This window comes from Chelonia mydas, chromosome 6 (genome assembly GCF_015237465.2).
Source record: "Chelonia mydas isolate rCheMyd1 chromosome 6, rCheMyd1.pri.v2, whole genome shotgun sequence".
Classification (NCBI taxonomy): domain Eukaryota; kingdom Metazoa; phylum Chordata; order Testudines; family Cheloniidae; genus Chelonia; species Chelonia mydas.
The window spans coordinates 62055273-62082583 of NC_051246.2; the positions used below are offsets into that span (position 1 = coordinate 62055273).

The window sequence follows — 27311 nt, forward strand, 5'->3', positions numbered from 1 at the left end:
TGAGGGGCTAGTCACCCCAAGTACGTATCCATCTAAAATTCTAGGTATGTACTTGAAGCAACTCTGCTGCTCACACCACCGCAGCTACACACTGTTTTTAGCACTCTCGCTCCATCAGAGCTAGTACAGTTATTTCCCCTCGAGCTTTAAGTGTAGACATACCCTAAGTTACGTGCATTGAGTAGTGTCTTAAACAAGACTAGTTGAGGAATAAGGGATTAGCGTGAAGAAGAATAGTAGAATCTGGCCTTATTTTTTGTCTGCATAAGTACTGCTATTGTGGTTTTTGTTTTTAATTTTCTTTGAGGGAGTAGTGGATATTTTGCATTATTACTTTCATTTATTTAGTTAAGTGGCTAGCACACTGCTGATGCCATATAAAATTATATTATCTGCATAGGGCTTTACAGACAATCAGTGGAACAATGGAAACTACAAACCTCAAGAGGGAACCTCCAGACTTTTCAGTTAGTTTTGCAACAGTATGCTACCACCAAAAAAAACAAACAAAACCACATCTGAAGTAGAAATGTAGTCATTGCTGACTGGAGGGGGGAAGAGAGAGAAAAGGATGACAGTACAATTAAGACACTAGACTAGGCCTCACAAGGTTTGGGCTCCATTCTCAGCTGTGCTACAGTCTTCCTCCATAAATGGTTAATCTTGCTGTACCTCAGTCCCCCTTCTGTAAAAGTGGGTTTAAGGACACTTCCATACTTTTCAGGCATACTGTGGGAATACATTCATTAATGTTTGTAACATGCTCAGATACAACAGTCATGGAGGCCATATAAGAACACAGACAGAACTGTTATTACGGCAGTTAGTACAGCTGTTTTCACTTTAGGCCTATCAACCAGTGTGCACATTCACCAGCCAGGGATGAAAAAATACACCCCAGCTACAAATCTCGTTACATTCCTTTTCTCAGGGATTGCTTTATTTCCAAAACACAAACTTAAAGTCAGAATAAATTAACTTATATAACTGGCTAATAACCACCTGAGGCGTTTCCAGCTTCAGGCAGCTGGTGAGGGAGAACACGCATACTTCCCCTTTAGTAACCCTTTCCAACTACTATGGAGAGCCCCGCACTAGTCCAACACTGACCGGTGGCCTCTGCTGACCCTTCCTGAGAATCAGGAAGTCTTATACCTGTCTTCCTATAGGCCACATACTTGCTCCTATTAATGTACCTGTGATTACAGTTCCCAGTTTTAAAGGGCCCAAAGGCTGTAACAGAACACTGGGATATGCACATGTGTCCCAAGGCCCAGTGCCTTGTTGCAGGGCCTAAACTACTTAAACAGCTCCCTAAAGTAACCATATGGCATTTGATATTTTTCCCAGGTGATGACATTTATCCCTTTAGTCCAGGTGTTGACAAAAGGGGCATTTACTGAGTCTCTGAAATGGTGAAAAAAGACATTAAAATGTTATATATTGTATTCCTAACTGCTCAAACTCAGTTACTGTGTATTTGAGAGATCTCTATCTGACTGCTTACTCCCTATTAGGCAAAGACAGCTGCACCTTTTTCCTTGTCTGATAAAATGCACATTCCACAGATATCAAGGCTGTGTGGTGGGTCTGTTTTGGGGAGTGGTTCTGAAGCACAGTATCAGAGAGTAGCAATTGCATGGTATTCCGGGAGGGACAGAGATCAATGCCCCCACCATGCCTTGTCACCATGTATCTGTAAGTGGACACTACACAACAATGTGTGTGCACACCCATGTATTTTTAACAGAGTAATTTATACACTCTAGCCAGCTCTGGGGCGGGGGTCTATTTAAATTCTCAGTTCCTTCCTTGGAGAGGGCAGATGGAAGATAGCACTCTCCAGGAATGACTTGGGCATTATGGGAAAGGCTGACAGCCTTGTGCCGGCAGCTGTTAACAAGCATGAGAGGATTCCATATGAAAAAGAAACTAAGTGAGGACAACATGTAAGAACTGGTATGTCAGAATTGCCCAGTGTCTTCTCCAAGCATGATTAGCATTCCAGCTTCCTGTAAACCAAAATGCTGAACATGCTGGGCTCCCTGAACTGAATGCCCCTCGTTCCAATCTCACAAACCTAATTTGCATAATGATTGACTCTGCAGGGTCAAGAGAATAGGTGCATTATTATTTATATTATTCCAGCACCCAGGAGCCCCAGTCATAGACCAGGACCCCATTGTGTTAGGTCTATAAACACAGAATAGAGCGTACAATCTAAGTATAAGACAAGAAACAACAGAGGGATGCAGACGTATGGACAGGAAGTAGAAGGAAACAATGAGACAGTGCTGGTCAGCATTATCAGCAGTGGTCTCAGCCCATCAGCAGCCTAACAGTTGTCAAGTTTTTTGTAGACTTCACAGCAGAGGAGAGTTTTGAGGAGAGACTTCAAGGAAGATAACAAATTAGATTTGGTGATATCATGGGGAGCTTCTCCCAAGTGTGAGGGGCAGCATGGGAAGAATGAAGGTGCTTGTTTGAAAATGTAACACGTGGGCAAGGAAGCCTGGCTTCATGGGCCAATCAGAGGTGGGTGTCAACCTTTCAATACTGAATGAGAGATGAGAGATAGAGAGAGGATTGCTCTTGAAAGGCCATGAAAGTGAAAACAAGTAAATTACATTTGATACCATAGAGAAGAACCCAGTGGAGGGATTCAAAGAGGGGGTGATGTCATCAAAGTTGCAGACACAAAATTATGAGAACCTGGCTGAGAGTTTTAGCTGGGTGGATGGATAGGGAAGGTGGTATCTTAGAGATCTTAGTCAGAAAGAATCATCAAAACTTAGACATAGACTGGTTGTGATGACCTAAAGAGGGGTCTGAGTCAAAGATGACATTAGGTTATGGGCCTGAATGACAGGTCAGATGCTGGTGTTGTCCACAGTAGATATGTCTTCACTTCTAGCTGGCAGTGTGATTCCCAGCTTGAGGAGACATGCTTGTGCTAACCCTGATCAAGATAGTTCACTCAAAATAGAATCTAGCTGCGACAGTGCACGAGGCTGCAGTAGCCATGCCAAGTACATACATAGCATCTCTGATGGGCACACACTTGGGGCAGCTAGCCACTTGCACTGCCGCAGCTACATTCTATTTTTAGTGTGCTAGAACAATCAGCACTTGTGTGAATATGTCTCATCGAGCTAGGTATCACACCCCCAGTTTGGAGTAATTGAGAAAGGAGGTTGCAGGGAGGATTTAGGGAGGAGCGTTAGAATCTCTGTTTTAGCCATGCTGAGCTTGAGCTGATGGCTAGAGAGCCATGAGGAGATATCAGAGAGACAGGCTGAGATTTTATTTTGAACAGAAGGAGACGGGTCTGGAGTAGAGAGGTATATCTGAGAATCATCTGTATAGAGATGGAAGTTGAATTTGGGTTTGTAGATGAGATTACTCAGAAATAAAATGTAGAGGGAGAAAAGAAAGGGACCAAGGGCAGAGTCCTGAGGAACACCCACAGAAAGTTGGTGGGGGGGATGAGGAGGATCTTCTGAAGGACACGCTGAAGGAGCAGTTAGAGAGGTAGAAGGAGAACTACAAGAGGACAGAGTCACAGAAGCCAAGAGGGGACAAGATTTCAAGAACAGCATGAGTGACAGTATCAAAGCAGCTGACAGCTCAAAACAGTTGAGGATGGGGTACTAGTTCTGACCTTTGGCTATGGAAGAGGTCATTAGACACTTCTGTAAGATCATTTTCAGTTGAGTGGAAGGGATGGAAGCTAGATAGGAGATGATCTAGGGCAGAATTGGAGGAGAGGCATTCCAGAAAGCAATTGTAAACAACATGTTCAGTGAGCTTTAAAATGAAAGAGAAAAGGGAGTTGGGGCAGTTGAAGAGGAAAGTGGGGTCAAGGTGGGTTATTTTAATATTGGAGAGAATAAAGCATGTTCGTATGGTGAGGGGAAAGAGCCAGAGCAGAGTGGGAGGTTAAGGAGAAGAGTAAGGTAGGGGATGAGAGTGAGCACCTGGGAGAGATCAAGAAATGGGATGGGATGGAGTTACTGGGCCAGAGGAATGAGTTAGAGGAGGAGAGCAGGTGAGAAACTTCTGCATCTGTAAATGGGGGGAAGGAGAGAATTGTAGGAGAGGAAAGGAGGAAGGGAAGGTGAAATGAGGGAAAGAGGAAGGTCACATCATATTTTGTCAGTTTTCTCTCAGACAGGAAGAGGGGAGAGTTTGAGGAGTGAGTCAAAGATGGTGAAAAGGCAGGTGGGATTGTAGGGCATGAATCAATTAAGTTGGAGAAGTAAAGTTTAGCTATGAAGATGTTAGAACTAAAGAAGAGAATGAATTTCTAATGGAGGAAGTCAGCCTGATCACAGGTTTTCCACCAGAGTTGCTCTGCAGTGCAAGAGCAGGAGGGGAGGAAAGGAATGTTGGGGGTGAGCCAGGGCTGGGTTGGGTAGGGTGGATCTCTTGTAATGGGAGAGAGAGGCTAAAGAGTCCAGGATGGAGAAGAGCAATGCATGGAGAGAATCAATAACCAAAATGATGGAAGAGAGGACAGGGAGGAGAGGGCCGAGCAGATGAGAAGTCATCAGTTCTGATCAATTGGAAGTCATGGAAAGGCTGAGTCACAGGGTGTGAGTTGGGGGGCTGCTGGGTGAGGATGAAAGAGACCAGGTGATGGCCAGAGTGGGGGAACCCAGCAACAGAGAGATCAGAGAGAGAGCAGTGCTTGATGAAGACCAAGTCAAGTGAATAGTCCTTCTGGTGAGTGAGAGAATTGAACCAGGGCTGCAGGTCAAATGAAGACATGAGGGTGATGAAATTTGGAGCTAAGGGGTTGGATGGGTCGTCAACATGGAAGGTGAAGTCTCCAAGGATGAGTGGGGGAGATTGTGAAGAGAAAGAGAGAGCCAGGAGTAAAAACCAGTGAGGAAGGCTGATGGGGAGGAGTTGTGCAGAGGGAAGATGACAACGAGGAGAGGAGAGGAAAGGCTTTTGTCCTGAGGAATGCTGACTTCTCCCTTGAGAGTCCCTTCCCCTTTTGACAGTGTCTGCTTCCTTGAAGGTATTTTCCTTTGCCTTGGAAACCACTCCTTGCTCCCCTGAGAGTTCCTGTCCCTGACACTGTGAGCTGCTACTACTTCTCTGAGGGTTCCTGACACATTCCCTGAAGATGGCGTTATGCCACTTTTTCTATTCTGCCCTAGTTTGAGTTAGTCTCAGAATCAACCATCAATAATGGTTTCTAAGGGCCAGAATCTGTATCCCTGTGCTGCACATCTGTGCAGGAGATGCCAACACCCTAGGTCTTGTGCTCTGTGAGCACTGGGGTACTACAGACAATCCAGAGTGGACATAGATAGGTGGCTATGAAATGGGGAGTTAGCCCCCTTCTGCACTAGCTGGCCACCTAGGGCTGGTGCTGGGGGGGTCATATGCTTACACCTCCCAAAAGGAAATGTAGAAACCACTTCTTAATGCTTATTATAGAGCCCTCAAAGGCATTGTGCTTGCTTGTGCCCTGTGTAGGGAGAAAACCTCCAACCACTGGCAACAGTGCTTCTGAACCCATTTAACCAGAAGAGCAGAAGATGCCATTAAGTCCATTAGGATCTTGCCATGCAGATCTAATGAACCTGTGCAACACTTAGACCGTAAAGTAATAGGCTCTATAGAAAACTCCAAAACAAGTATATTGATAGAATGCTAGAATTATAGAGTGAGAAATTCTGGATACATCATAAAGTATCCCTTACATTTGTTGTTTTATCACTTTATGATCTGTTCTGGCCTCTCTCCTTCTCCTCCTCGCCCTGTTAGGTGGGCGGATGGGGTATTCTCAGTTCCTCTCTTTCTGACCCTGAAGGCATGTGGGTGTGGGGTTCCACCCTGTCCCTCTCCTCATTGCTTCAGGGACAGGCCCCAGCCACTCATGACAATATAACCACACTAATGGTATCAGCCCTAGAGTCCCCCACACAGGAGTGTGCACTGGGTGTTTTTTTTTTCTTACATTACCCTTACCATTTCACAGCAGCCCCTTCCTCAGACACTTCACACTCGAACTCCACTCTCTCTCCAGCCATCACCACCTGGTCCTCTAATGGGTGGCTGATCAGGATTGGAGGCTCTGGAAATGAAAAAGCCTGTTTTAAACAGGGTCTGGATAATGGAACACAAAGAGTACTAAGATCCCTGTCACTTCATTTGCATCTTAGTGGGGGAAAGGGACAGGATCTGAGGTAAGACATTTTTCATTCTACAGTAACTAGGGAACAGTGAACTAATCTCATCCATTCCAAAGCACCCACCAATGCACACCATATGGCAGCATACAATTTGCTATGCCAGTTCATACCATTAATTTTATCTAATGATTCTTCTGTTCTTACATTATGGGACAGAATAAAAATGAGGGATTAATCATTTCTCATTTATATTCTTCATAACCCTAATTCAGAGGTGTTAAAAACCTGGCCCATTTGACATATTTGTGCAGTCTATGTAACATATTTAGCTTATATACCAGATAAGCTTTATTTGTAAAGTATATTTCTAGTCCTCTTTGTTGCAAATACAGTCTTCTAAATGTGAACCAAGTGTAACCTGCTCTACCCCCTCCACTAATCTCATGGGGTGTTAACACTAAAGTCTAAAGATAACACTTGCAGTGTGAGCATTGACCATTTAATTGTTGATCATTTTGCAGGTAGGTTGGGGAAGGGGTTGGGACTGTAATTTTATTTTAACAAGCCTGAATGAATGTTAATACAGAAACAGTTCCAGATAGAAAGGGCTCATGGTGTGCATCTGGCCCTAACGCACTATGACCAAAACTGAGCACAATGCTCTGCAGGAATAGCCTAATATCTGATATGTCATAAAGTTTGTTTTGTCTCCCTTTTATGATGCACTCAGGTGTTATGTTAGCTTGTAACTTGCTTGCTGCCTTCATTTAACTGTGAAGAAAAATGCCTTGTTGTTCAGTAAATAATAGAATCTGTTTCTGTTGTTAAGAATGTCCTTTTCTGTGAGATTAACTAGTATCAGCCCTACACTACAGGGTTAGGTCGAATTTAGCCGCATTAGGTCGATTTTATAATGAATGCATCTACACAGGCAACCCCGTGCTGTCAACCTAAAGGGCTCTTAAAATCGACTTTTGTACTCCTCCCCGGCGAGGGGAATAGCGCTAAAATCGACCTTGCTGGGTCGAATTTGGGGTAGTGCAGACGCAAATCGACGTTATTGGCCTCTGGGAGCTATCCCAGAGTGCTCCAATGTGACCACTCTGGACAGCACTTTCAAGTCCGATGCACTAGCCAGGTACACAGGAAAAGCCCAAGGAATTTTTGAATTTCATTTCCTGTTCGGTCAGCGTGGCGAGCTCAGCAGCACAGGTGACCATGCAGTTCCCCCAGAATCGCAAACGAGCTCCAGCATGGAGCGAACGGGAGATCCTGTATCTGATTGCTATATGGGGAGAAGAATCTGTGCAGGCCAAACTCTGATCAAAAAGAAGGAATGCTAATATATATGCCAAAATCGCACAGGGCATGATGGACAGAGGCTACAACAGGGACACACAGCAGAGCCGCGTGAAAGCCAAGGAGCTCAGGCAAGCCTACAAAAAGTCAAAGGAGGCAAATGGTCGCTCTGGGTCAGAGCCCCATACATACCACTTCTATGATCAGCTGCATGGCATTCTGTGGGGGTACTCTACCACTACCCCACCACTGTCCATGGACACCTGCAAGGGGGGAGTCTCACGCAACACGGAGGAGGATTTTGTGGATGAGGAGGAGGAGAATGCACAGCAGGCAAGTGGTGAATCCATTCTCCCCGGCAGCCAGGACCTTTTCATCATCCTGGAGCCAACACCCTCCCAAGGCAGGATCCCCAACCCTGAAGCCGGATAAGGCAGCTCTGGTGAGTGCACATTTGTAACTACAGTACAGGGTTTAAAAGCAATAGTGTTTAATGTTTGATTTGCCCTGAAGACTTGGGACGCATTTGCCGCCAGTACAGCTACTGGAAAAGTCTGTTAACGTGTCTGGGGATGGAGTGGGAATGCTCCAGGGACATCTCCATGAAGCTCTCCTGGAGGTACTCTGAAAGCCTTTGCAGAAGGTTTTCTGGGGAGGGCTGCACATCCACCCGAAAACTGCAGCCCCTCCTTTTAAATGGCAAACCCAACCGGCATTGCTTGCTATGGGAAAGGAGGACGCTGCAGTTTGAAAACATTCCCACATGTTATGAAGGCGTTAGAAGCCAAACCCGCGTACCCTTTGACTTACCATGGCAGCCTGGAAACCGAATTCTGTTGCCCAGCTGTGTGTGATGTGTCACCATACTGGCAGGTGCTCAATATAAAAGGCAAAATGTGACCATGTACCTAAAACACATGTGCTGTCTGCTGTGAATTGCTTAATTCACTGTGAAAAAGTCTCCCTTTTGTTCTCAGAAATGTATCATCTTAAATTTTACTCTCCCTTTTTATCCCCCTGCAGATGCAAATGTTTCTATGCTCCCCCTATCATCTCTGTCCCTGAGGTTTTCACAGATTAGAAGGTGAAAAAAAACGCACTCGCGATGACATGTTTTCTGAGCTCATGCAGTCCTCCCGCACTGATAGGGCACAGCTGAATATATGGAGGCAATCAGTGGCAGAGTCCAGGAAAGCATTAAGTGAGTGCGATGAGAAGAGGCAGGATGCAATGCTGAGGCTAATGGGGGAGCAAATGGACATGCTCAGGCATCTGGTGGAGCTACAGGAAAGCCAACAAGAGCACAGACTGCTGCTGCATCCACTGTACAATCTCCTGCCCTCCTCCTCAAGTTCCATATCCTCCTCACCCAGACGTCCAAGAACTCGGGCAGTGGAGGCTCCAGGCACCCAGCCACTCCACTCCAGAGGATCGCCCAAGCAACAGAAGGCTGTCATTCAAACAGCTTTGATTTGCAGTGTGGCTACAATAAACAATGTGGCCTTGTCCTTCCCTCCTCCCCTCCTCCCCCATCCCACCCTACCCCCCGGGCTACCTTATCAGTTATCTTCCTTTTTTTTAAAATTAATAAAGAAAGAATGCATGGTTTCAGAACAACAGTGACTTTATTTCCTTTGCCAGCTGTGATCGAAGGGGGGCAGGTGGTTGGCTTTCAGGGAATTAAAATCAACAAAGGGGGTGGGTTTGCATCAAGGAGAAACACACACAACTGTCACACCGTAGCCTGGCCAGTCATGAAACTGGTTTTCAAAGCCTCTCTGATGCGCAGCACGCCTACCTGTGCTCTTCTAATCACCCTGGTGTCTGGCTGCTCAAAATTGGATGCCAGGCGATTTGCCTCAACCTCCCATCCCGCCATAAATGTCTCCCCCTTACTCTCACAGATAGTATGGAGCACACAGCAAGCAGTAATAACAATGAGAATACTGGTTGCGCTGAGGTCTAACCTAGTCAGCAGACAGCGCCAGCGAGCTTTTAATCGTCCAAAGGCACATTCTGCTACCATTCTGCACTTGCTCAGCCTATAGCTGAACTGCTCCTTAGTACTGTCCAGGCTGCCTGTGTATGGCTTCATGAGCCATGGGAGCAAGGGGTAGGCTGGGTCTCCAAGGATAACAAAAGGCATTTCAACATCCCCAACAGTAATTTTCTGGTCTGGGAATTAAGTCCCTTCTTGCAGCTGCTCAAACAGCCCAGAGTTCCTAAAGATGCGAGCATCATGCACCTTTCCCGGCCATCCCACACTGATGTCGGTGAAACGTCCCTTGTGATCCACCAGTACTTGCAGCACCATTGAGAAGTACCCCTTGCGGTTTATGTACTGGTTGGCAAGGTGGTCTGGTGCCAAGATAGGGATATGCGCTCCGTCTGTCGCCCCACCACAGTTAGGGAAACCCATTGCAGCAAAGCCATCCTGGGAAATATGACCTGCACATTTCCCAGAGTCACTACCCTTGATAGCAGAACGTCAGTGATTGCATTTGCTCCTTGAATCACAGCAGTCCCCACAGTAGATTTGCCCACTCCAAATTGATTCCTGACTGACTGGTAGCAGTCAGGCGTTGAAAGCTTCCACAGGGCTATCGCCACTCGCTTCTCAGCTGTCAGGGTAGCTCTCATCTTGGTATTCCTACGCTTCAGGGTGGGGGAAAGCAACACACAGAGTTCCAGGAAAGTGGCCTTATGCATGCAAAAGTTTCGCAGCCACTGGGAATCATCCCATTCCTGCAAGACTATGCGATCCCACCAGTCTGTGCATGTTTGCCGGGCCCAGAATCGGCGTTCCACTGTATCAACCAGCCCCACTGCCACCATGATGTCCCAATTGCCACATCCCATGCTTTCAGGAACGTCTGTGTCCATGTCCTCCTCACAATCGTCCTCATGCTGCCATCTCTTAGCCAGGTTCTGCACATACTGCACTATAATGTGTGAGGTGTTTACAATGCTCACAACAGCAGCGGTGAGCTGAGTGGACTCCATGCTTGCCATGCTATGCCGTCTGCACGGGTAACCCAGGAAAAAAGGCGCGAAATGATTGTCTGCAGTTGCTTTCACGGAGGGAGGCAGGGAGGGGAGACTGACGACATGTACCCCAAACCACCCGCGACAATGTTTTTGCCCCATCAGGCATTGGGAGCTTAACCCAGAATTCCAATGGGCAGCGGAAACTGTGGGAACTGTGGGATAGCTTGCCACAGTGCACCGCTCCATGAGTCGATGCTAGCCACAGTAGTGAGGACACACTCCGCCGATTTAATGCGCTTAGTGGGGACATACACCATCGACTGTATAAAATCGATGTCTAAAAATCAACTTCTATAAAATCGACCTAATTTCGTAGTGTACACATATCCTCAGAGTAGAGAAGCAGGACATAACAATAAATGGTATTAGCGTGGATCTGCTTCTCTTGCTGGCAGTTACTCACCTTTTACAAATAGTTCTGTGAAGCTTTTCTCCTCGTCAACCACACACTGATATGCTGCATCATCAGCTAGGGAGCAGTGATTGATAGTCAGGATCCTCTTATTCCCAACAGCCTCAAAAATATATCTGAAGAAATGCAAACAGAATCTAAGTGTAATTCTCACGAAGTCTGTCCCTTAGAGCCAGCCACCCTGTTCTGGCGCATGCGAGAAGGGAGGGAAGGCCTGGGTGAGAGGAGTGGGAAGGACTTTGTACCAGCCACCCTACCTGGCAAAGGGGAGAGGAAGACTGTTTGAGAGTTATCCGCTTCTAGAATGCTAGTGAGAGATGGGGGGACACAGAGAACTATTTACAACAACAAGAGAGAGTTTAGCAAGGTGTGACGGGGTATACAAACCTCACACTGAGCAGCAAGGGGTTAAGGAACTATTCTGAGTTCAGACAGCCCTGCCCTGCCACATCTGTAGCAAATGCACCACTTGGAGGAGGAATTAAAAGGCAGGGGAGCAGCTCATGTGGTGGCAGACCAAAGAAGAGAGCACACCTGATACTGGCAGCTCCACAAGAGATGAGCTGAGGGAAGGTAGAATCTCTCCCTAAACAACGGTCCAAATATCTGTCCCTGAGGGAGGGAAGAAAGGGCTTGCTGCAGAGACAGTTTGAGAGGGAAGCACTCCCTCTCATATGAACTCTGGATTTCATTGGTCCCCTTTATTTGTGTTTGGACTACCCCAGCAGGGGAAAGCCCTTGGACTGAGCTGGGCCATACCACAGGAGGAGGCAGTTTCTGCCTGAGAGGGAAGAAAGACCTTGCTACATGCTGCTGTCTGGAGGTGCCTTGTGGTGAGCAGATGACCCTCATGCTGCCTTACCCCAGATGATGACCTTAAGACAATTGCAGGGAGGTGATAGGAAGTGGCCCAAGGAGGGTTGCCTTAAGAATTCCAAGCTGTCAGATCACTGATAGCCCTCAAAGGGCCCTGGGTTGGAGCCTGGTGGAGAGGAAGGGCCCAGGCTCCCCTATTAACAACCCTCCCTCCCCCAGCATGTCACTGGGCAGTGCTCCCCAACCAACCTCAAGCGAGGGCTGCGTCACAAGGATATTGCCCTTCTTGTTAATGGCTGCTAGAATGCCAGCCAGTACAAGTGTTCTCCCATGTAGCCTCACTATAGGCCTGATTAGCCCCCACTTATGTCCCAACAGAACTTCAGCACAAAATCACTTCAGCGGTAACTGATGTCCTGTTACATCTAAATAGGTCCCATATCACAAGAAGGACAATCTCACTGGATCTTAAATACATTCATAAACAGTAAGATATAATCTGAGGACTTACTTGCTAAGTGGGCAGATGACAATGTTCAATTCCATGTGCAGAGAGTGAGCATGGGGCAAGGAGGAGAAAAGAAACAGTGATGAGAACTGCAAACTGAATGTCATTTCACATGTTAACTGGTACTGCACCCACAATGACACAGCCATAGTCTTCCTCCATCTTTCCCTTTCCCGCCTGATATTCCCCCTGCTTTCTTTATAGTCTCCCCTTCCTGAAGATGGCTTGGTATCTACAGTTGTTCCAGACCATAACACTCTCCAGGCTGGATTTCCCAGTCTCTTTTCTAATTTACCTGCCGCTCACTTGGATCTCCTGTCCATTCTTCAGCCATTTCACTTCAGCATCTGGGTTGGCAAGTTCAACCATTAGCTTGATCTTCTGTCCTTTGTCCACTTGGTAAGCAGGATCCAGTTTCTGGAGGAATGCTGAGATGAAGAACCATTACAAAAAGGAGATTTTAATAATTTTTCTTTGCTATGTTTCCTTTCTTTGCAGCCTAATCTGGAGGAAAGGAAGTCAGGAAAGGAAAGGAGGTTTTTATCACCTTTCCTATTGGTTTATCTTCTTAATCCTTGCTCTGTTCTTTCCATATCTGCCCGTACTCCCTTCTACCTTTCTTTCCCAAATGCCTTAAGCTTCACCCTCCATCCTTTTCTATTTTTATATTCTGAGGCCTGATATAGACTAGGATGATGTTAGCTAACATGCTAATTAGCATGTTCTAAATCTAGTATAGATAAGGCAGTGTGTAATTTAACCAGTTTAGCACATGTTGAGTCAAAGCCTAAATTTCTCACTAGGCTTTCCCTTGATAACATATTAAAGGTAGTGTGCTTTGTCTACACTAGACTTTTAAAATGTTAGCTAACATCCCACTTTTAAATCCTAGTCTAAACAAGACCCATTAGATCACATAAGCCATGGTGTCTGGGGTATAGCTGAGAAGTCCTTGTCTTCTACGGAAGATAAAATTGACCACTCCTGTTTAAAGGAACCATTGCTGGCTAAGGCACAGAACAGAGTGTTATCATAATACTGGGGGAAATCTAGCAAAATGAGGAAGGTATGTAATCTCCAAGAGTCATAGTGAGGTAGTTCAGAAGACCTGGTGAAGGTCTTATCTTTGGGAACAGGCATCTCAAGTATAAAAGACTATAGGAAAAGTAGGAAGAACTAGTTAAATCATGTCCCTCTCCCCTGATGTTGATATTGGAAACACCCATGACCAAAATAAGATAAGAACAGATATTTTAGGAAGAAATACAGCTCTCCAACCTGTACTTTTCTTCTCCTCCTTTTTTATGCGTTTGAGGCGTTTCAGCATCCCCCGTAGGTCTGTGATGCCATACTGGAAAGCAATTTTCTCATACTCAGAAGGAGGAGCTCTCCGCAGGATGTCCCAGACATCAACATCAGGTTGTAATTCAGTTTTTGGCTCACTTTTGCTAGGAGAGGAGTAGAACGTTAGAATGACACACTAGAAAGAACTTCCAAAGAAGCCATAAACTTGGCAAGCTATGCATTGCTTAAGTGAAGCCATTCCTGCATTAGATGTCAGCAGTCTAGCTTTATTATTACAGAAATGCCTAGAGACCCTAACCAAAATCAGGGCCTAAGTGTGGTAGATGTTGTATATATGCATATTAGAGACAGTTCCTGCCCTGAAGAGCTTATAGTCTATCTAGGCAAGACAAAGTATTATCCCCATTTTAAAGATGGGGAACTGAGGCACAGAGATGAGTTTCCTAAGATCACCCGTGAAATCTGTGGCAGAGCCAGGAAACGAGCCCAGATCTTCTGAGGCCCACGCTCATGTCTATAAGATAGGGACTCACCTCTTATCTCCCAGGATTCCTTTTCTTTATTAAAGTGAGGCCTGGTTCATCTTTAAAAGTGAAGATCAGTTTTGTGATGGGAAGGGTTGTCTATAATCAGTTCTTAGAGTTGAAAGACACTTAGATTGGCAGGTTCTAGCTAGCAAGACACTATTTACAATGGGCCACTCAGCTTATGGATTGCCCAAAGAGCTGGTGGTTATGGGAGAGTTAACTTGTGGTACAGTAGGACCTGAATGAGAAGTAGGCTGATCTGCTGTGTGAAAAACATTATGCTCCTGTCACAGTATATATTATTTGAAGATTGATTAAAAACTTACCGATTTACTGAGCGCAAGAAGCTGCTGGACTCGAGAGCGATGCAGAGAAGCATTTGGAAAAGCATGCAGCATCCCCATGGGCAGGAAAGAGGGCAACATGTGTTAATACAACAGAGCCATCATCATCTCCACCCTTAGCAGAAAAAGCCTGCATTTCAGCAGCAGGGAGATGGATATATTGCACTGAAATATACTCAAGAAGAAATGCATTTTTCTAGTGAAATCAGCCTCATTCCCATACTCTGTAGAGTTCCATCTTACAGTTTATATTGCAGATGTAAACACCACAATTTATTTCTGCTACTGGTAGATGGCCTCATAGGGCAAAGTGAGGCTATTTACGTCACTATCCTCATTCCAAAAATGGACCTTCTGCCTGACGTCTTTCAATGGATTTCTCACAAAAGACGGTATGGTGAATTCCTTTGAAGGATGAGAGAGGTATGACAAGACATGCAGGCTCCAGAATCCTGGAGGGAAAATCAGCACCTCTTAGAACTCCTTGTAGGTGGAGCTTGTTTCTGATATCACCAGGATCAAGCAGATTCCAGTGCAGCAGAATATACCCATGTAATAAGGCTGTGTTCAGTAATGAATCCCAGGCCCTTCCCCTCCCCCAAATCATACACAAGCTATGAAGCATGCAGTGAAGGGAAACTTAGAGGACTCTTTAGTTTTGTTTTCATTTATATGATATACTGTGAATGTCTACAGAGAAGGAATATCTCCCATTAATCTCCGTGAGGAATGTCACTGCGTGAAAGGAGCATGGAGGGTTAGTGGGGTCAGTCTAGGGTGCATCTTTAACAAGGTGGTTCTAATATTCCAGTATTTTTCTTAGGAAGGTGTTTGTAACAGGATTTCTACTATTATTATAGTGCCGCAATCGAGTGTCAGGGTTTCCAGTATCCGTGTCCAGCTTGGAGCTTGCACTTCAGTCATTCTGAGCTGAAACTTGGCATGTAAAGTCTTATACTTAGAGAATTGTTCTTTAAGGTGGTTTAACATCCTCTATTACCGGGATTGACTGGTTGGATCTCCAGCCAGTATTCTGTTACAAATACAGGCCACAGTGGAGATGTTTCTTCACTAGAGCATATTACGTCCTCCAGAAATTCAGCCAGCTCCCTCCCCACTACATATCCCCACTGGTTTCTTTGTGTCTGGTAAATTATTTGTATTTTGCCTAGCAAGGCACAATTAAAAATTGTGCCCTGCCAACCAAAAGAACAGGCCATTTACCAGATAGTCTAAGATCTTTCAACATACGAAGCACTCTGAGCTAGCTAGCTCTTGATAATGTGAACAAGCAACATTTATAATACTGTCTAAATACATGTTTCCTAGTTTTAAATGTGAGGTTTGCATTGGAGCAATTATGCTCTGTTGAGGAAACAGTGGCTCAAAAATAAGTATAGAATCATAGAATGTAAAAAAAACCCTATTAGGTCAAATCTAGTTTCTCTCTCCAGCTAACCTGTATGCACTGTCCACCTGAAAGTTTAAGGTAGGATTATTCATATTGTGTTCAAATACGTTGTCTAGGTTATTTTTTAAATGCAAATAAGTCTTCCACTTTGGAGATTTTTCCCCAACCAAATACATCTCATTGTCAAGATGGTCTCCCTAAACTTAAAGGAGACCATCAACTTAAATTTTCCATTGTTCAGTTTCATCCCATTATTTCTGGTTATACTCAGTTGGAGCACCTTAAAAAACTCCTCTCCATTCCTGGTGTTTATATGCCTCTATAATTATAGAGAATTATCTTATCCACCTTAGTTATTGTGTAGCCAAGCTATATATATATATATTTTGTAATATTGCCTCATTCATGTAAACCATATCATCATCTGTGGACTGGACTTCATGCCTGTGGGAGGTTGGTAGAGGTGCTTTCTTAAATTATAAATCATCTTAAAAATATTTGGGGTAAAGGCTATTGGCCAAATTTTTGCTAGCCTAATTGGTCAAAATTTCCCTTGCAGTCAATGGCACTGCACCTGTTTATACAAGCAGAGAATTTGGCCAATTGTCTCCCTCTCTGTTTTGTACTTGGTCATGTAATCCAATGTTGTTGCATAAATAATAACTGAAACAAAAATCCCACAGCACTTGTAAGGACTAATGAGATCTTGCTGTGGGTCCTGCAAGACTTACCTTTAAGTAGTTGGTATTGTATATACGTCCAAAATATTTATGTAACTGAATAAAAATCATACATCAAGAATCCCTAACTGTGTCAAGCCCACCGTAAACCCATGTTTATGTGAACTAAAATGCAAGGGACCTGAATGTTCCCCAAAGTGCAATCTCAGCCTTGTTTGTAAAGAGCAAGTGTTTTGTAACTTTCCAGAGCATGGACTGGCTTGTAAATTGCCACTACATAATAAAAAAGCTATTTTACAGCCAAGAATCACCATTTAAATAGTGTAGAATTGAGCACTTAGAAGCAGGAAATTCCTGTTCATAACCCTTCAGAATTCATGTCCCTGTCTCCTCCAGTAAGTTCCGGGCTTCATGTTTCCCCATTTCTAATGCTCCCTGTCACCACTTTAACTTTATTAAAACATTCTTTTAGTTCCAGTAAGGATTTGTAGTATTCACAGAAATAGACTGACCTCTCCCACCCAGCTGGAGTAACATCCTCCCAGGCTAAGCATTTCAGGAAGGGGAGTGCTCTTAATGTGGTGACTTTGGTCTCCTTAGGTTTCTCCTGCCCTAAAGTCATTCTCCCTGATGTTGAGGGTCTTAGCTGCAGGGATCACCTCGTAGGTTGACCGTGCACTTGAGGACATTAAGATGAAGCTCAGTGAACCTGTTGTTAACAGTACAGGCAGCTGATATTTTTTTAAACGTGTGAGGATGTTAAAAATAGTTTTGTACATCCCAGAGATGGTTCCTTCCTATCCTGTTACCCTGGATTGCTTGCTTCCTATCCTGTTACCCTGTCAGCTGTCATCTCTTTCAAGGTCTCTTCACTATCCTATTTAATACTAGTGTGAAAACTGTTCCCTTCCCCTTCCCCATGACCTCTCTGTGGCCTATGGCACCTGTGTGTCAACACCAGCTAATTAAATTACAGTGGCCAGAAAATACAACTCCTGCACAATATAAAATGAAGTTTTCTCCGTGACAGTGAACATGTGCGTCATCTGGGTAGAGTAGTACTTGATGATGGGTAAGGTGGAACAGAAGTAGAAGGTGATGGCAGAGGTGTCATTCCTGCATTCTGTCTCTCTGCAGTTCTTGAGAGTTCTTCAACCTGTTTGTTTCTCCAGTTGTGTTTTGAAAGGAGCATATATTCACCCCATAAAAAGGCTTGGTGTCTTTCAGGAGTTATTAATGCGGAGTAAAAATGCAGTGATAGTTAAAAGCATAATTTCCTGAGTCATGGTTTTTAGTTTAATATTAATGATAACTAACTAACCCAGTAGGTCAAAAATCATGAAAGTACTGGAGATTATTCTCTCTCTTTTATTTATTTATTTATTTTAAAAAATTCTGTCTGTACTTGCTGTTCACTAAAATTGACCATGAAAGCAGAAGGAAGGCTCCATTAGAGGTGTTCTTAACTCCTACACTTCCCTCTTCTCCCAGCTGGTGTCACTTTAGGGAATGGTACAGAGCAATGTTTCTCAACTTTCCAGACTGGCAAACCTTATTTGAAGTAAAAATGCTTATGACCCCCTTCATTTATTCTAAAATAAGAGTTAAAAATCCACACAACTGCTACCAAAACTACTGCATTTGACCTCACAAACTCTGAAGGCTTTGGCCACTCTGAAGTTACTCTGGAATTTTTATTGTCTTTGCTTTAGAATTGTAATAGCATTTTCAGTGTCTTGCTTCCCCCATGATTGCTTTATCTGATCCCTCTGGAGGTCATCATGACCCACCAGTTGAGAAACAACTGGTATAGAGGTAATGGCTCTGGATAGTTCAATTACTGTAGTTCCAGCCTCTCCCAGCAGGCTCCACCTATTTAGGAATGCTGTCTATGATAGCATTATGAGGGCAGAGTCCCTATCTAGTTGGCACAGTAGTATGTGGTATATCTGAAAATAAATGAGGCCCATGAGGCAGAAATTTACAGACTGCAAGTTCAATCCTGTATTACTAAGAGTTCTGCTACTTGCTTTCTACTGGATCTTAATCTACATAAACACAATTCCATTCTATTATAAATGGAGCCAAAACACATGAGCAGAGGCTGAGGCCAGAATCAAGAACAGAGGGTTGGCTAAATAGCGCATTGAAGAAAAGTTGAAACAGTTAACTACATATAAATTGGCAAGAAAAAGCAACTCAGGAACATCTGTCAATAATAATTTGCAGTTTTTAAATATTGAGGAAGAGGAATAGTCAGAGGTGAAAGTAAGCCGGTATGCCCCGGTACGGCGTACCGGCAAGAGCCGGTGCACCGTACTGGGGCAGCCCGGCTTCCCCAGGGGGCAATTTAAAGGGCCTGGGGCTCCCAGCAGTGGCTGGAGCCCCAGGCCCTTTAAATTGCCTCCAGAGCCCCACGGCTGGAGCCCTGGAGTAGTGGCTGCAGGGCTCCGGCAGCTATTTAAAGGGCCTGGGGCTCCCCTGCTTCTACCACCCAGGCCCTTTAAATAGTCACTGGAGCCCCGCCGCCGCTACTCCAGGGCTCCGGTGGCTATTTAAAGTACCAGGGTGGTAGAAGCAGGGGATCTGCGGGCCCTTTAAATAGCCCCCAGAGCCCTGGGCTAGCGGAGGCTCCAGGAGCTATTTAAAGGGCCGGGTCTCCAGCTGCCTCTGCCGCCCCGGTCCTTTAAATAGCCGCTGGAGCCCCGCCGCTTCCCCAGGGCTCCTGCGGCTATTTAAAGGGCCAGGGCTGTAGAAGAGGGGAGCCCCGGGCCCTTTAAATAGCCCCCAGACCCCCGGGCTGCTGCTGCTACCCCGGTGGGGGGGGGCACTTACCTTACAGGGTGGACTGCGGCTGGCTCTGACCCCTTCAACCCCGCCCCTTCCACCCTAGGCCCCACCCCTTCCAGGAGCCAGAGCAGGCCCCAGAGTACCGGTAAGTCACTCGACTTACTTTCACCCCTGGGAATAGTGCGTGGTGATCCTCAGGAATATATCTAGCAGCAATTACATGAAGATGAGCAAAGGAAACTTTAGTTGTAAAGCAAGGGAGATCTACCAGACTATGAAATAATTTTCTATGGAAAGTGGTGGAAGCTCCATCACTTGGAATTTTTAAGAGTATACTGAACAAAACATTTTAATATATATTCTTCTTTGAGTGCTTGTTCATGTCCATTCCAATCAGGTGTGTGCGTACTGCTTGCACGCCAGCCGAAAGATTTTTACCTTAGTAGCGTCCGTAGGGTCAACCTGGGCGCCCCCTGGAGTTGCGCCTTCATGGCACCCAATATAGGGCCCTGTCGACCCCCCACCCTTCCAGTTCCCTCTTACTGCTGGTGACGGCTCGCTGGAACAACTGTCACTCTTGCTTTGCAGGCGCTTTTGGAAGCTTCCTCTTCAGTCTTCATTGTTAAATAGTTGTAAATAGTTTGTTAGCTGTTGTAGTTGTTGTGATCCTTGGGGTTTCCCCCCACAACAACATTTTCCCTTGTTCTGGGGTATGCCCCGGTCCCCAGGGTTCAAACTCTGCGAGGACTGTAACAAGTTTATGCCCAAGAGTGACCTGCATCTTCTTGTCTACGGTGCCTTGGGGAGAGCCACCAAAAGGACAAGTGCAGGATCTGCAAGGGTTTTCGCCTTAGGACCCTTAAAGGCTGGGATCAAAGACTTAAGATCCTGCTAATGGAAATGGCATTCTAACCCCAGGTCCGCAGAACTGACGCCAAGCACTTCCTTGATGGTACTCAACGCTCCGGTGCTGACGGTGTGCGAGCTGTTGCCGAGCAAGGATCCTAAGGTCTCATGGCACCGCCACAGCTCTGCCCATAAAAAATGCTCTTTGGTGTGGCACCGTTCTCAGTCCCCGGTGCCACAAAAGAAGAAAAGGCTGGATAGCGGTCGCTTTCCCCCTCTAAAGACCAAGGGACCTGTGGCATCGAAGAGTGTCTCGAGCCAGGCCACCTCGTCTCTCCAGTCCACCAGGGTCTCATTGACTCCTGCCCCGCCTGGGGTTCAGTTGAGTCCCCGGATTGCCATGATGATGACCTCTGGCTCCCCTTGATGCCGGAAGCATTCGAGGCAGCCAAGGACCTTATACGCCTCACAGCACCATCCTCCTCGCAGAGGAGAGACAAGTAACCGGTGAGTGCGCGGCCCCAGTTTCAGTCAAGGGGCAAACCAGTGATGATGTCGCGCTGATTTCCATCCCCGGTGCACCTCTCCCCCGCACGGCCCACCCACGCAGGGGAGCCACACCGGTCCCCGACCTCTCAACACCGCTCTCCGGCAGCCCAGAGTACCACTCCTCCGTGGTCCTCCTATTCGGAGACCTCAGAGGTGGAGGCAGAGTCCTATTGCTCCGATAGGACCAGGAGCAGGAAGTCCAGATCCCTCCGTGACCATGAGCCCTACCTGGCACCGTGGCCTCCGCAGTGGCAGCCTTCGACATAGTGGCCCTTTTGGACACCCTGGGCGTATCACCAGAGCCAGGGAGAGATCCACAGCTCAAGATCCAGGTTGGCGTTGGTGTCCTCGGCATCCTTCGTCCCACCGCCAGCACCGCTGGCAGCGGCACCGCCGACAGAAGCGCCACCAACATCACAGTTGTCCCCTACAGCTCCGGCACCGACTCTCCCATCAGCAGCACCATTGGCGGCTACAGCATCGGTACCACTGGCGTCAACGATATCAGTACCGCCAGAACCAAAAACTTTGGCACCGCCTGCCTCAGCACCGATATTTCCGCCCCCAGCAGCTCCGGCACCACAAGCTTCGGAATACCACTTGCCATGAGACCCACGGGGCACTGAAGGGAGTGAGCAGAGCCCGCTGCCAGGCCTCTCCTTCTCATCCTCCCCAGATGAAGCTGTGGCAGGGATGTCAACGGCCCCAGCTCTGGACGATAACAGGGTACTCCAGCAGCTCTTACCTCACGCTGCCCAGAACCTGGGCATACAGGCGGAGGAGGTTGTGGAGGAATCTGACCCTGTCATCGACATCCTTACACCCTCCAGTCCCTCTCATATCACCTTGCCCTTAATAAGGACGATTACAGAGACAACAAAAACCCTATGGTATGGCAGACCCCTACATCTCTGGCTTCTACAGCCAAGAGGAACAAGAGGTGGAACCTTGTCCCCTCTAAGGGATATGAACATTTATACACCCACCAAATCCCCAACTCCCTGGTCATTGACGCCGCCAATCAATGAGCGTGCCAGGGCTACCTGGGACCCTCCCCTAAGAATAGGGAGGCAAAAAGACTTGACCTCTTTGGCAGGAAGGTTTATTCCACTGCGGGACTACAGCTCCGCATTGCAAATCAACAGGCCATCGTGAGCAGATATACACACAACACATGAGCTGTGATGGCCAAATTTGCGGAGCTACTGCCTCAGGACTCTTGTACAGAGTTCTCGGCACTGGTGGAGGAGGGAAAGCTGGTCTCCTGAGCTTCCTTACAAGCGTCATTGGATGCAGCAGGTGCAGCCTTACGTACTATGGCAACAGGGGTTGTAATGAGGAGGGGTTCCTGGTTGCAGGTCTCTGGTCTCCCTCACGAGGTCCAGCAAACAATCTAGGACCTCCCCTTTGAGGGTTCAGCCCTTTTTTCCAATAGGATGGATAAAAGACTCCATAGCCTAAAAGACTCAAGGGCCACCCTTAGATCTTTGGGGCTCCATACACCAGCCACTCAATGTAGGCATTTCCAGCCACAGCCTCCCTCTGGGTTCTACCAACTTCAGAACTGCCAAGACGCTCCTCGTAGGAGGAATAGAAGCAGTAGAAGGAGGCAGCACCCCTCCTCAGGCCAAGGCTTGGGCCAGCCCAAGCCACCCCCCAGCCCCAGACCACCCTTTTGAAGGTGTGGTCGAGGATGGCACACCAGTACTGCAACTGGATCCAACCTCTTACCTTTTTGTCCTGACTGTCCCCTTTCTATCATGCACGGTCATGTATCACCTCGGACCGCTGGGTGCTCTGCATGGTAGAGAGGGGATTTTCCATCCAATTCTGTGCCCTCCCAGCCCCCTTCCCCATCCCTCTTCAGGGACCCCTCTCATGAGCAACTTCTCATGCAGGAAGTGCACTCACTTCTCTCGGTAGGGGCAGTGGAAGAGGTTCCTCAGGAGCAAAGGGGCAAGGGCTTCTATTCCCAGTATTTCCTAATATCGAAAGCCAAGGGTGGCCTCAGGCCCATCCTGGACCTGCGAGAACTCAGCAAATTCAACAAGAAACTCAGGTTCCGCATGGTCTCTTTGGCCTCCATTATCCCCTCACTGGATCCAGGAGACTGGTATGCCACTCTCGACTTGAAGGACACGTACTTTCACAGAGCGATAATTCCACCTCACAGAAGATATCTCAGGTTTGTGGTGAACAACAGCCACTATCAGTTTACTGTCAGCAGCACCTCGGGTATTCACCAAGTGCATGGCAGTCGTTGCGGCGTTCCTGCGCAAGCGGCAGGTACAGGTGTTCCCATACCTCGACGACTGGCTGATCAAAGGCCACTCCAGATCTCAAGTGGAAGCACAGGTTGGCTTCACAAGAAGGATGTTCAACGAACTGGGTCTCCTTCTAAACGAGGCCAAAATGACACTGTCCCTGGTGCAAAGGATAGAGTTTATAGGAGCAGTACTATACTTGACTCAAGCCAGAGCATACCTCCCAGAAGCCAGATTTCGGTCACTGGGTGACATCATATGGGGCCTCAGGCAGTCCCCCACCACTACAGCAAGGAATTGCCTGAAACTTCTGGGGCATATGGCCGCTTGTACCTATGTAGTACAGCATGCCAGACTTAGACTTCGCCAACTCCAGTCATGGCTAGCGTCAGTATATCAACCATCTTGGGACACTTTGGACAGCATGGTAACCCTGCCTCACCCAATACTAGACTCCCTCCTGTGGTGGCTCGGCCCACAGGTAGTATGTGCAGGAGTCCCCGTCACCAGCCCCCAGCCATCCCTCTCATTAGTGACAGATGCGTCAGATCTGGGGGGGGGGGGGGCACATTTGGGAGACCTCACGACACAAGGCCTCTGGTCTCAGGCACAGTGAGGTCAGCCTATCAAGGTCAGAGAACTGAGAGCGGTGCACCTGCATGCCAGGCTTTCAGAGTCTATATATCAGGGAGATGTGTATCAGTCCTCACGGACAACACCACGGCAATGTTTTATATCAACAAAGGGGGTGCACGCTCCTCTCCCCTGTGCCATGAAGCCCTCATGCTGTGGGACTTCTGTGTAGAGCACTTGATATACCTGCAAGCATCATATCTCCCTGGGATACAGAACGAGCTGATGGACCGGTCTTTTCATGGCCACGAGTGATCCCTCTGGCCGGACATCGTGAGCTCAATCTTCCAACTCTGGGGTTTTCCCCAAATAGACCTGTTTGCCACACAACACATCAGGAAGTGTCAGCTATTCTGCTCCTTCCTGAGTCACAACCCAGGCTCCATTACGGATGCATTCCTATTTCCATGAGGAGGCCGTCTCCTATACGCGGTTCCTCTCATTCACAAGGTGCTCCTCAAGAGCCACAGGGACCGAGCCCTGGTGATACTGATAGCTCCGGCCACGCCAGCACTGGTACACATCACTCCTGGAAATGTCCGTAGCAACTCCGGTCACCCTACCACTCGTCCCGGACCTAATCACACAGGATCACGGCTGCCTCCGGCATCCGAACCGTGAATCGCTCCACCTCACTGCGTCGAAGCTCCATGGCTGAATGTGGTGGAAGCTCCATGGCTGAATTGCTCTGATCAAGTCAGGCAAGTTCTTCTTGGTAGTAGAAAGCCCTCCACAAGGGCAACGTACCTTGCCAAGTGGAAGAGATTCTCTGTCTGGTCGGAGCAGCAGTCAGTCTCCGACGCTTGCCTCGGTGCCATTTATACTGGACTGCCTCCTCCATCTTAAGCAACAGGCACTGTCCATATCATTGATAAGGGTTCACTTGGCTGCAGTCTCCGCCTTCCATCCGTGCAGATGGCTACTTAGTCTTCGCGAACCTGATGGTCAGCCGTTTCCTTAAAGGTCTCACAGACTATACCCACAAGTATGACAGCCTATCCCGGCTTGGGACCTTAATCTAGTCCTTTTATGGACTGGCCACTGGCGACATGCTCCACTGCTTTCTCTCTCATACAAGGGGGCGTTTCTGGTGGCAATAACCTCAGCTAGGAGAGTGTCGGAGCTCAGGGCCCTTACATCAGAGCCCCCTTACACTGTATTCCATAAGGATAAGGTTCAACTCAAACCTCACCCGGCTTTTCTCCCTAAGGTTGTCTCCCAGTTTCACATCAACCAGGACATCTTCCTTCCGGTATTCTATCCTAAACCAAATTCCAGCTGCAGGGAGCAGAGGCTTCACTCATTGGATGTCCATAGGGCGCTACCCTTCTATATTGAAAGAAAGAAGCTGTTCCAAATGTCTGTCCAATTATTCATGACGGTGGCCAATAGAATAAAAGGCCTCCCTGTGTCATCACAACGTATCTTGTTGTGGATCACGTTGTGCATTCGGGAGTGTTACAACTTGGCGAAGGTGCCCGCTCCACCAATCACCACATACTCCACCAGGGCTCAGGCCTCCTCAGCAGCATTCCTGGCACAGGTCCCCACACAGGAAATCTGCAGGGCAGCAACATGGTCCTCCATACACACTTTCACCACGCACTATACAATCACTCAACAGACCAGAGATGACGCAGCCTTTGGAAGAGCTGTGCTCCAATCAGTGGATGACTCCGACCCCACCTCCTGAACTTTGGCTTGAGAGTCACCTGTTTGGAATGGACATGAACAAGCACTCGAAGAAGAAAAAATGGTTACTCACCTTCTCGTAACTGTTGTTTGTCAAGATGTGTTGTTCATGCCCATTCCAATACCCATCCTCCTACCCCTCTGTTGGAGCAGTCGGCAAGAAGGAACTGAGGGGGTGGGCGTCGGCAGGGCTCTATATTGGGTGCCATGAAGGCGCAACTTCAGGAGGCGCCCAGGCCGACCCTACAGACGCTGCTAAGGGAAAAATCTTCTGGCTGGTGTGCACATGGCACGCACACACCTGATTGGAATGGACATGAACAATACATCTCGAAGAACAACAGTTACGAGAAGGTAAGTAACCATTTTTTGTGGGGAACAATCCTGCAGTGACTTCTAAATTAGGTGAATGGACTAATTGTGATCAAAGAAGTCTTTTCTATCTCTAATTTCTGTGCAAATGGGTTAGGAACATAGAACTGAAATCTTGGACTATTAAGAGAATCTGGAAACTGAAGCCTAATTTAAAAGTGCCTTTAAAAGAAAGGGGTGGTTGAAACATAAAAGAAGTGTAGGAGAGGTCACGGATTGAATCTCCCCCCTCATTACTTCCAAGAGAACTAATTGTTTAAAAGCATTTCTGGACTGGAAATCAGTAGGTGATACCCTCCTCCAAGTTGTCGGGGTTTAGGGAATTTGCCATGCTCCACATGTGAGAAGGGGAGTCTCATGCATTATTCAAACCACATGAATCTTTTATTCAGTCTGTCTCATGCATTTTATAATGAGATGAAATAGAAATCTTACTCTCTGTCTTAGACAACAGAATCCGAAGCAGTGTGTCCAGATTGAGATGGCAGGATAAAAGAGGTAGGCAGATCAGAGGAAGGCAGTGAGGGATGAGAAAGGGAAGAGATGTCATAAAATTAAAAAAAGGAGTGGGGGGAGTGGGAGAAGGCCAGAAAGGGAAGCCAGGAAGAAGAATCAGAATTGGAAAAGTCACAATTGTTTATTATAAACAGATTTTTGATTTCCCCAACTCTCCAATCCCAATGACAACTCAGGAGAATAGAAAACTCCAGACAAACACTACATCCCAAAGGCAGTTGTTCCAGTCCTTACATTTTTCCAGCAGAAGGTGCTGTAGAAGGCTTACAGCTACTCTAGTCCCAGTATCTACATCTGTATTTTCACAAATAAAAAAAGGTGTGGTTTTTTTACAAGTTATCTATCTCTGTTGTAAGAGACACCTTTTTTACTGGTGAAGACACAATCTAGAGATGCAGTAAGAAATGGTGAAGTATTGCTGTCTGTGGAGAGGTCACAAATCTACCAGTCCCAGTTTCTCCATACTAGATGAACTTTAGGGTATGCTAAGGGAATTATGAATTGGTGAAACTTTAACTGGTTAGTTTATTGTTCTAAGATTGCAGATTTTCACTCACCTCTTTTTCAATAAGGCACTAAAATCCAGCTCTCCACCTTCTTCATGTCCCTCTGCACTGTACAGTAACAGAAAAATATAATAGTGTCACAAGGAGATGGGGAATGAATTGGCCAGAATTTTCTCGTAAGCATAAGATGTATCATTGGAAGGGAAGTAGGAGATAGTTTCACAATGACTCTAGAATGTTCATTGGCATTGCAGCCATTTTCTTTTAGAAATCTGGAGATTCTCTCTTCCTATTTGTTGGCCTTTATATAAATTTAAAAAGTGCACTTACTGACCCTGAATTTCTCCTGCCCCTACACTGTGACTAATTTAGTGGCACATAGTAATCTAGATTAGTAGAATTGTAATCCCCCTTTTTCTGAATTAAAAGAAAAGATATCACATATATAATCAGTAGTCCAATAAACACATTTCCCACATGCTCCAGCAAATTTGTGGAGTATTGCTGGGATCTTCCTTTAGAATCATAAGTGCTTTCTGGGGACTATAGAAAGTGCTTTAGAATCATAAGTGCTTTCTGGGGACTAGATGTGGGGGTGTGGAAACTGTTTTATGAGTTGGGACAGCGTTAAGACAACAGTATCT

The 27311-nt window shown here is 46.6% G+C and overlaps 1 protein-coding gene across 3 annotated transcripts in view; it reads right to left on the bottom strand.

Annotated features, from left to right (window-relative positions):
• MYBPC3 (myosin binding protein C3) overlaps positions 1-27311 on the bottom strand; it is a 141196-nt gene that overhangs the window by 71835 nt on the left and 42050 nt on the right. For 2 of the 3 annotated variants that reach the window (XM_037900226.1, XM_037900228.1), the window contains exons 9-16: positions 26719-26775; positions 26081-26083; positions 14391-14414; positions 13511-13680; positions 12528-12660; positions 12236-12238; positions 10900-11024; positions 5986-6091 (exon numbers count right to left, since the gene is read on the bottom strand). In XM_037900226.1, coding sequence (XP_037756154.1) covers positions 5986-6091; positions 10900-11024; positions 12236-12238; positions 12528-12660; positions 13511-13680; positions 14391-14414; positions 26081-26083; positions 26719-26775 — 621 coding nt within the window. The remainder of the gene's footprint in view (positions 1-5985; positions 6092-10899; positions 11025-12235; positions 12239-12527; positions 12661-13510; positions 13681-14390; positions 14415-26080; positions 26084-26718; positions 26776-27311) is intronic. The other variant, XM_037900227.1, reaches the window with a different exon arrangement.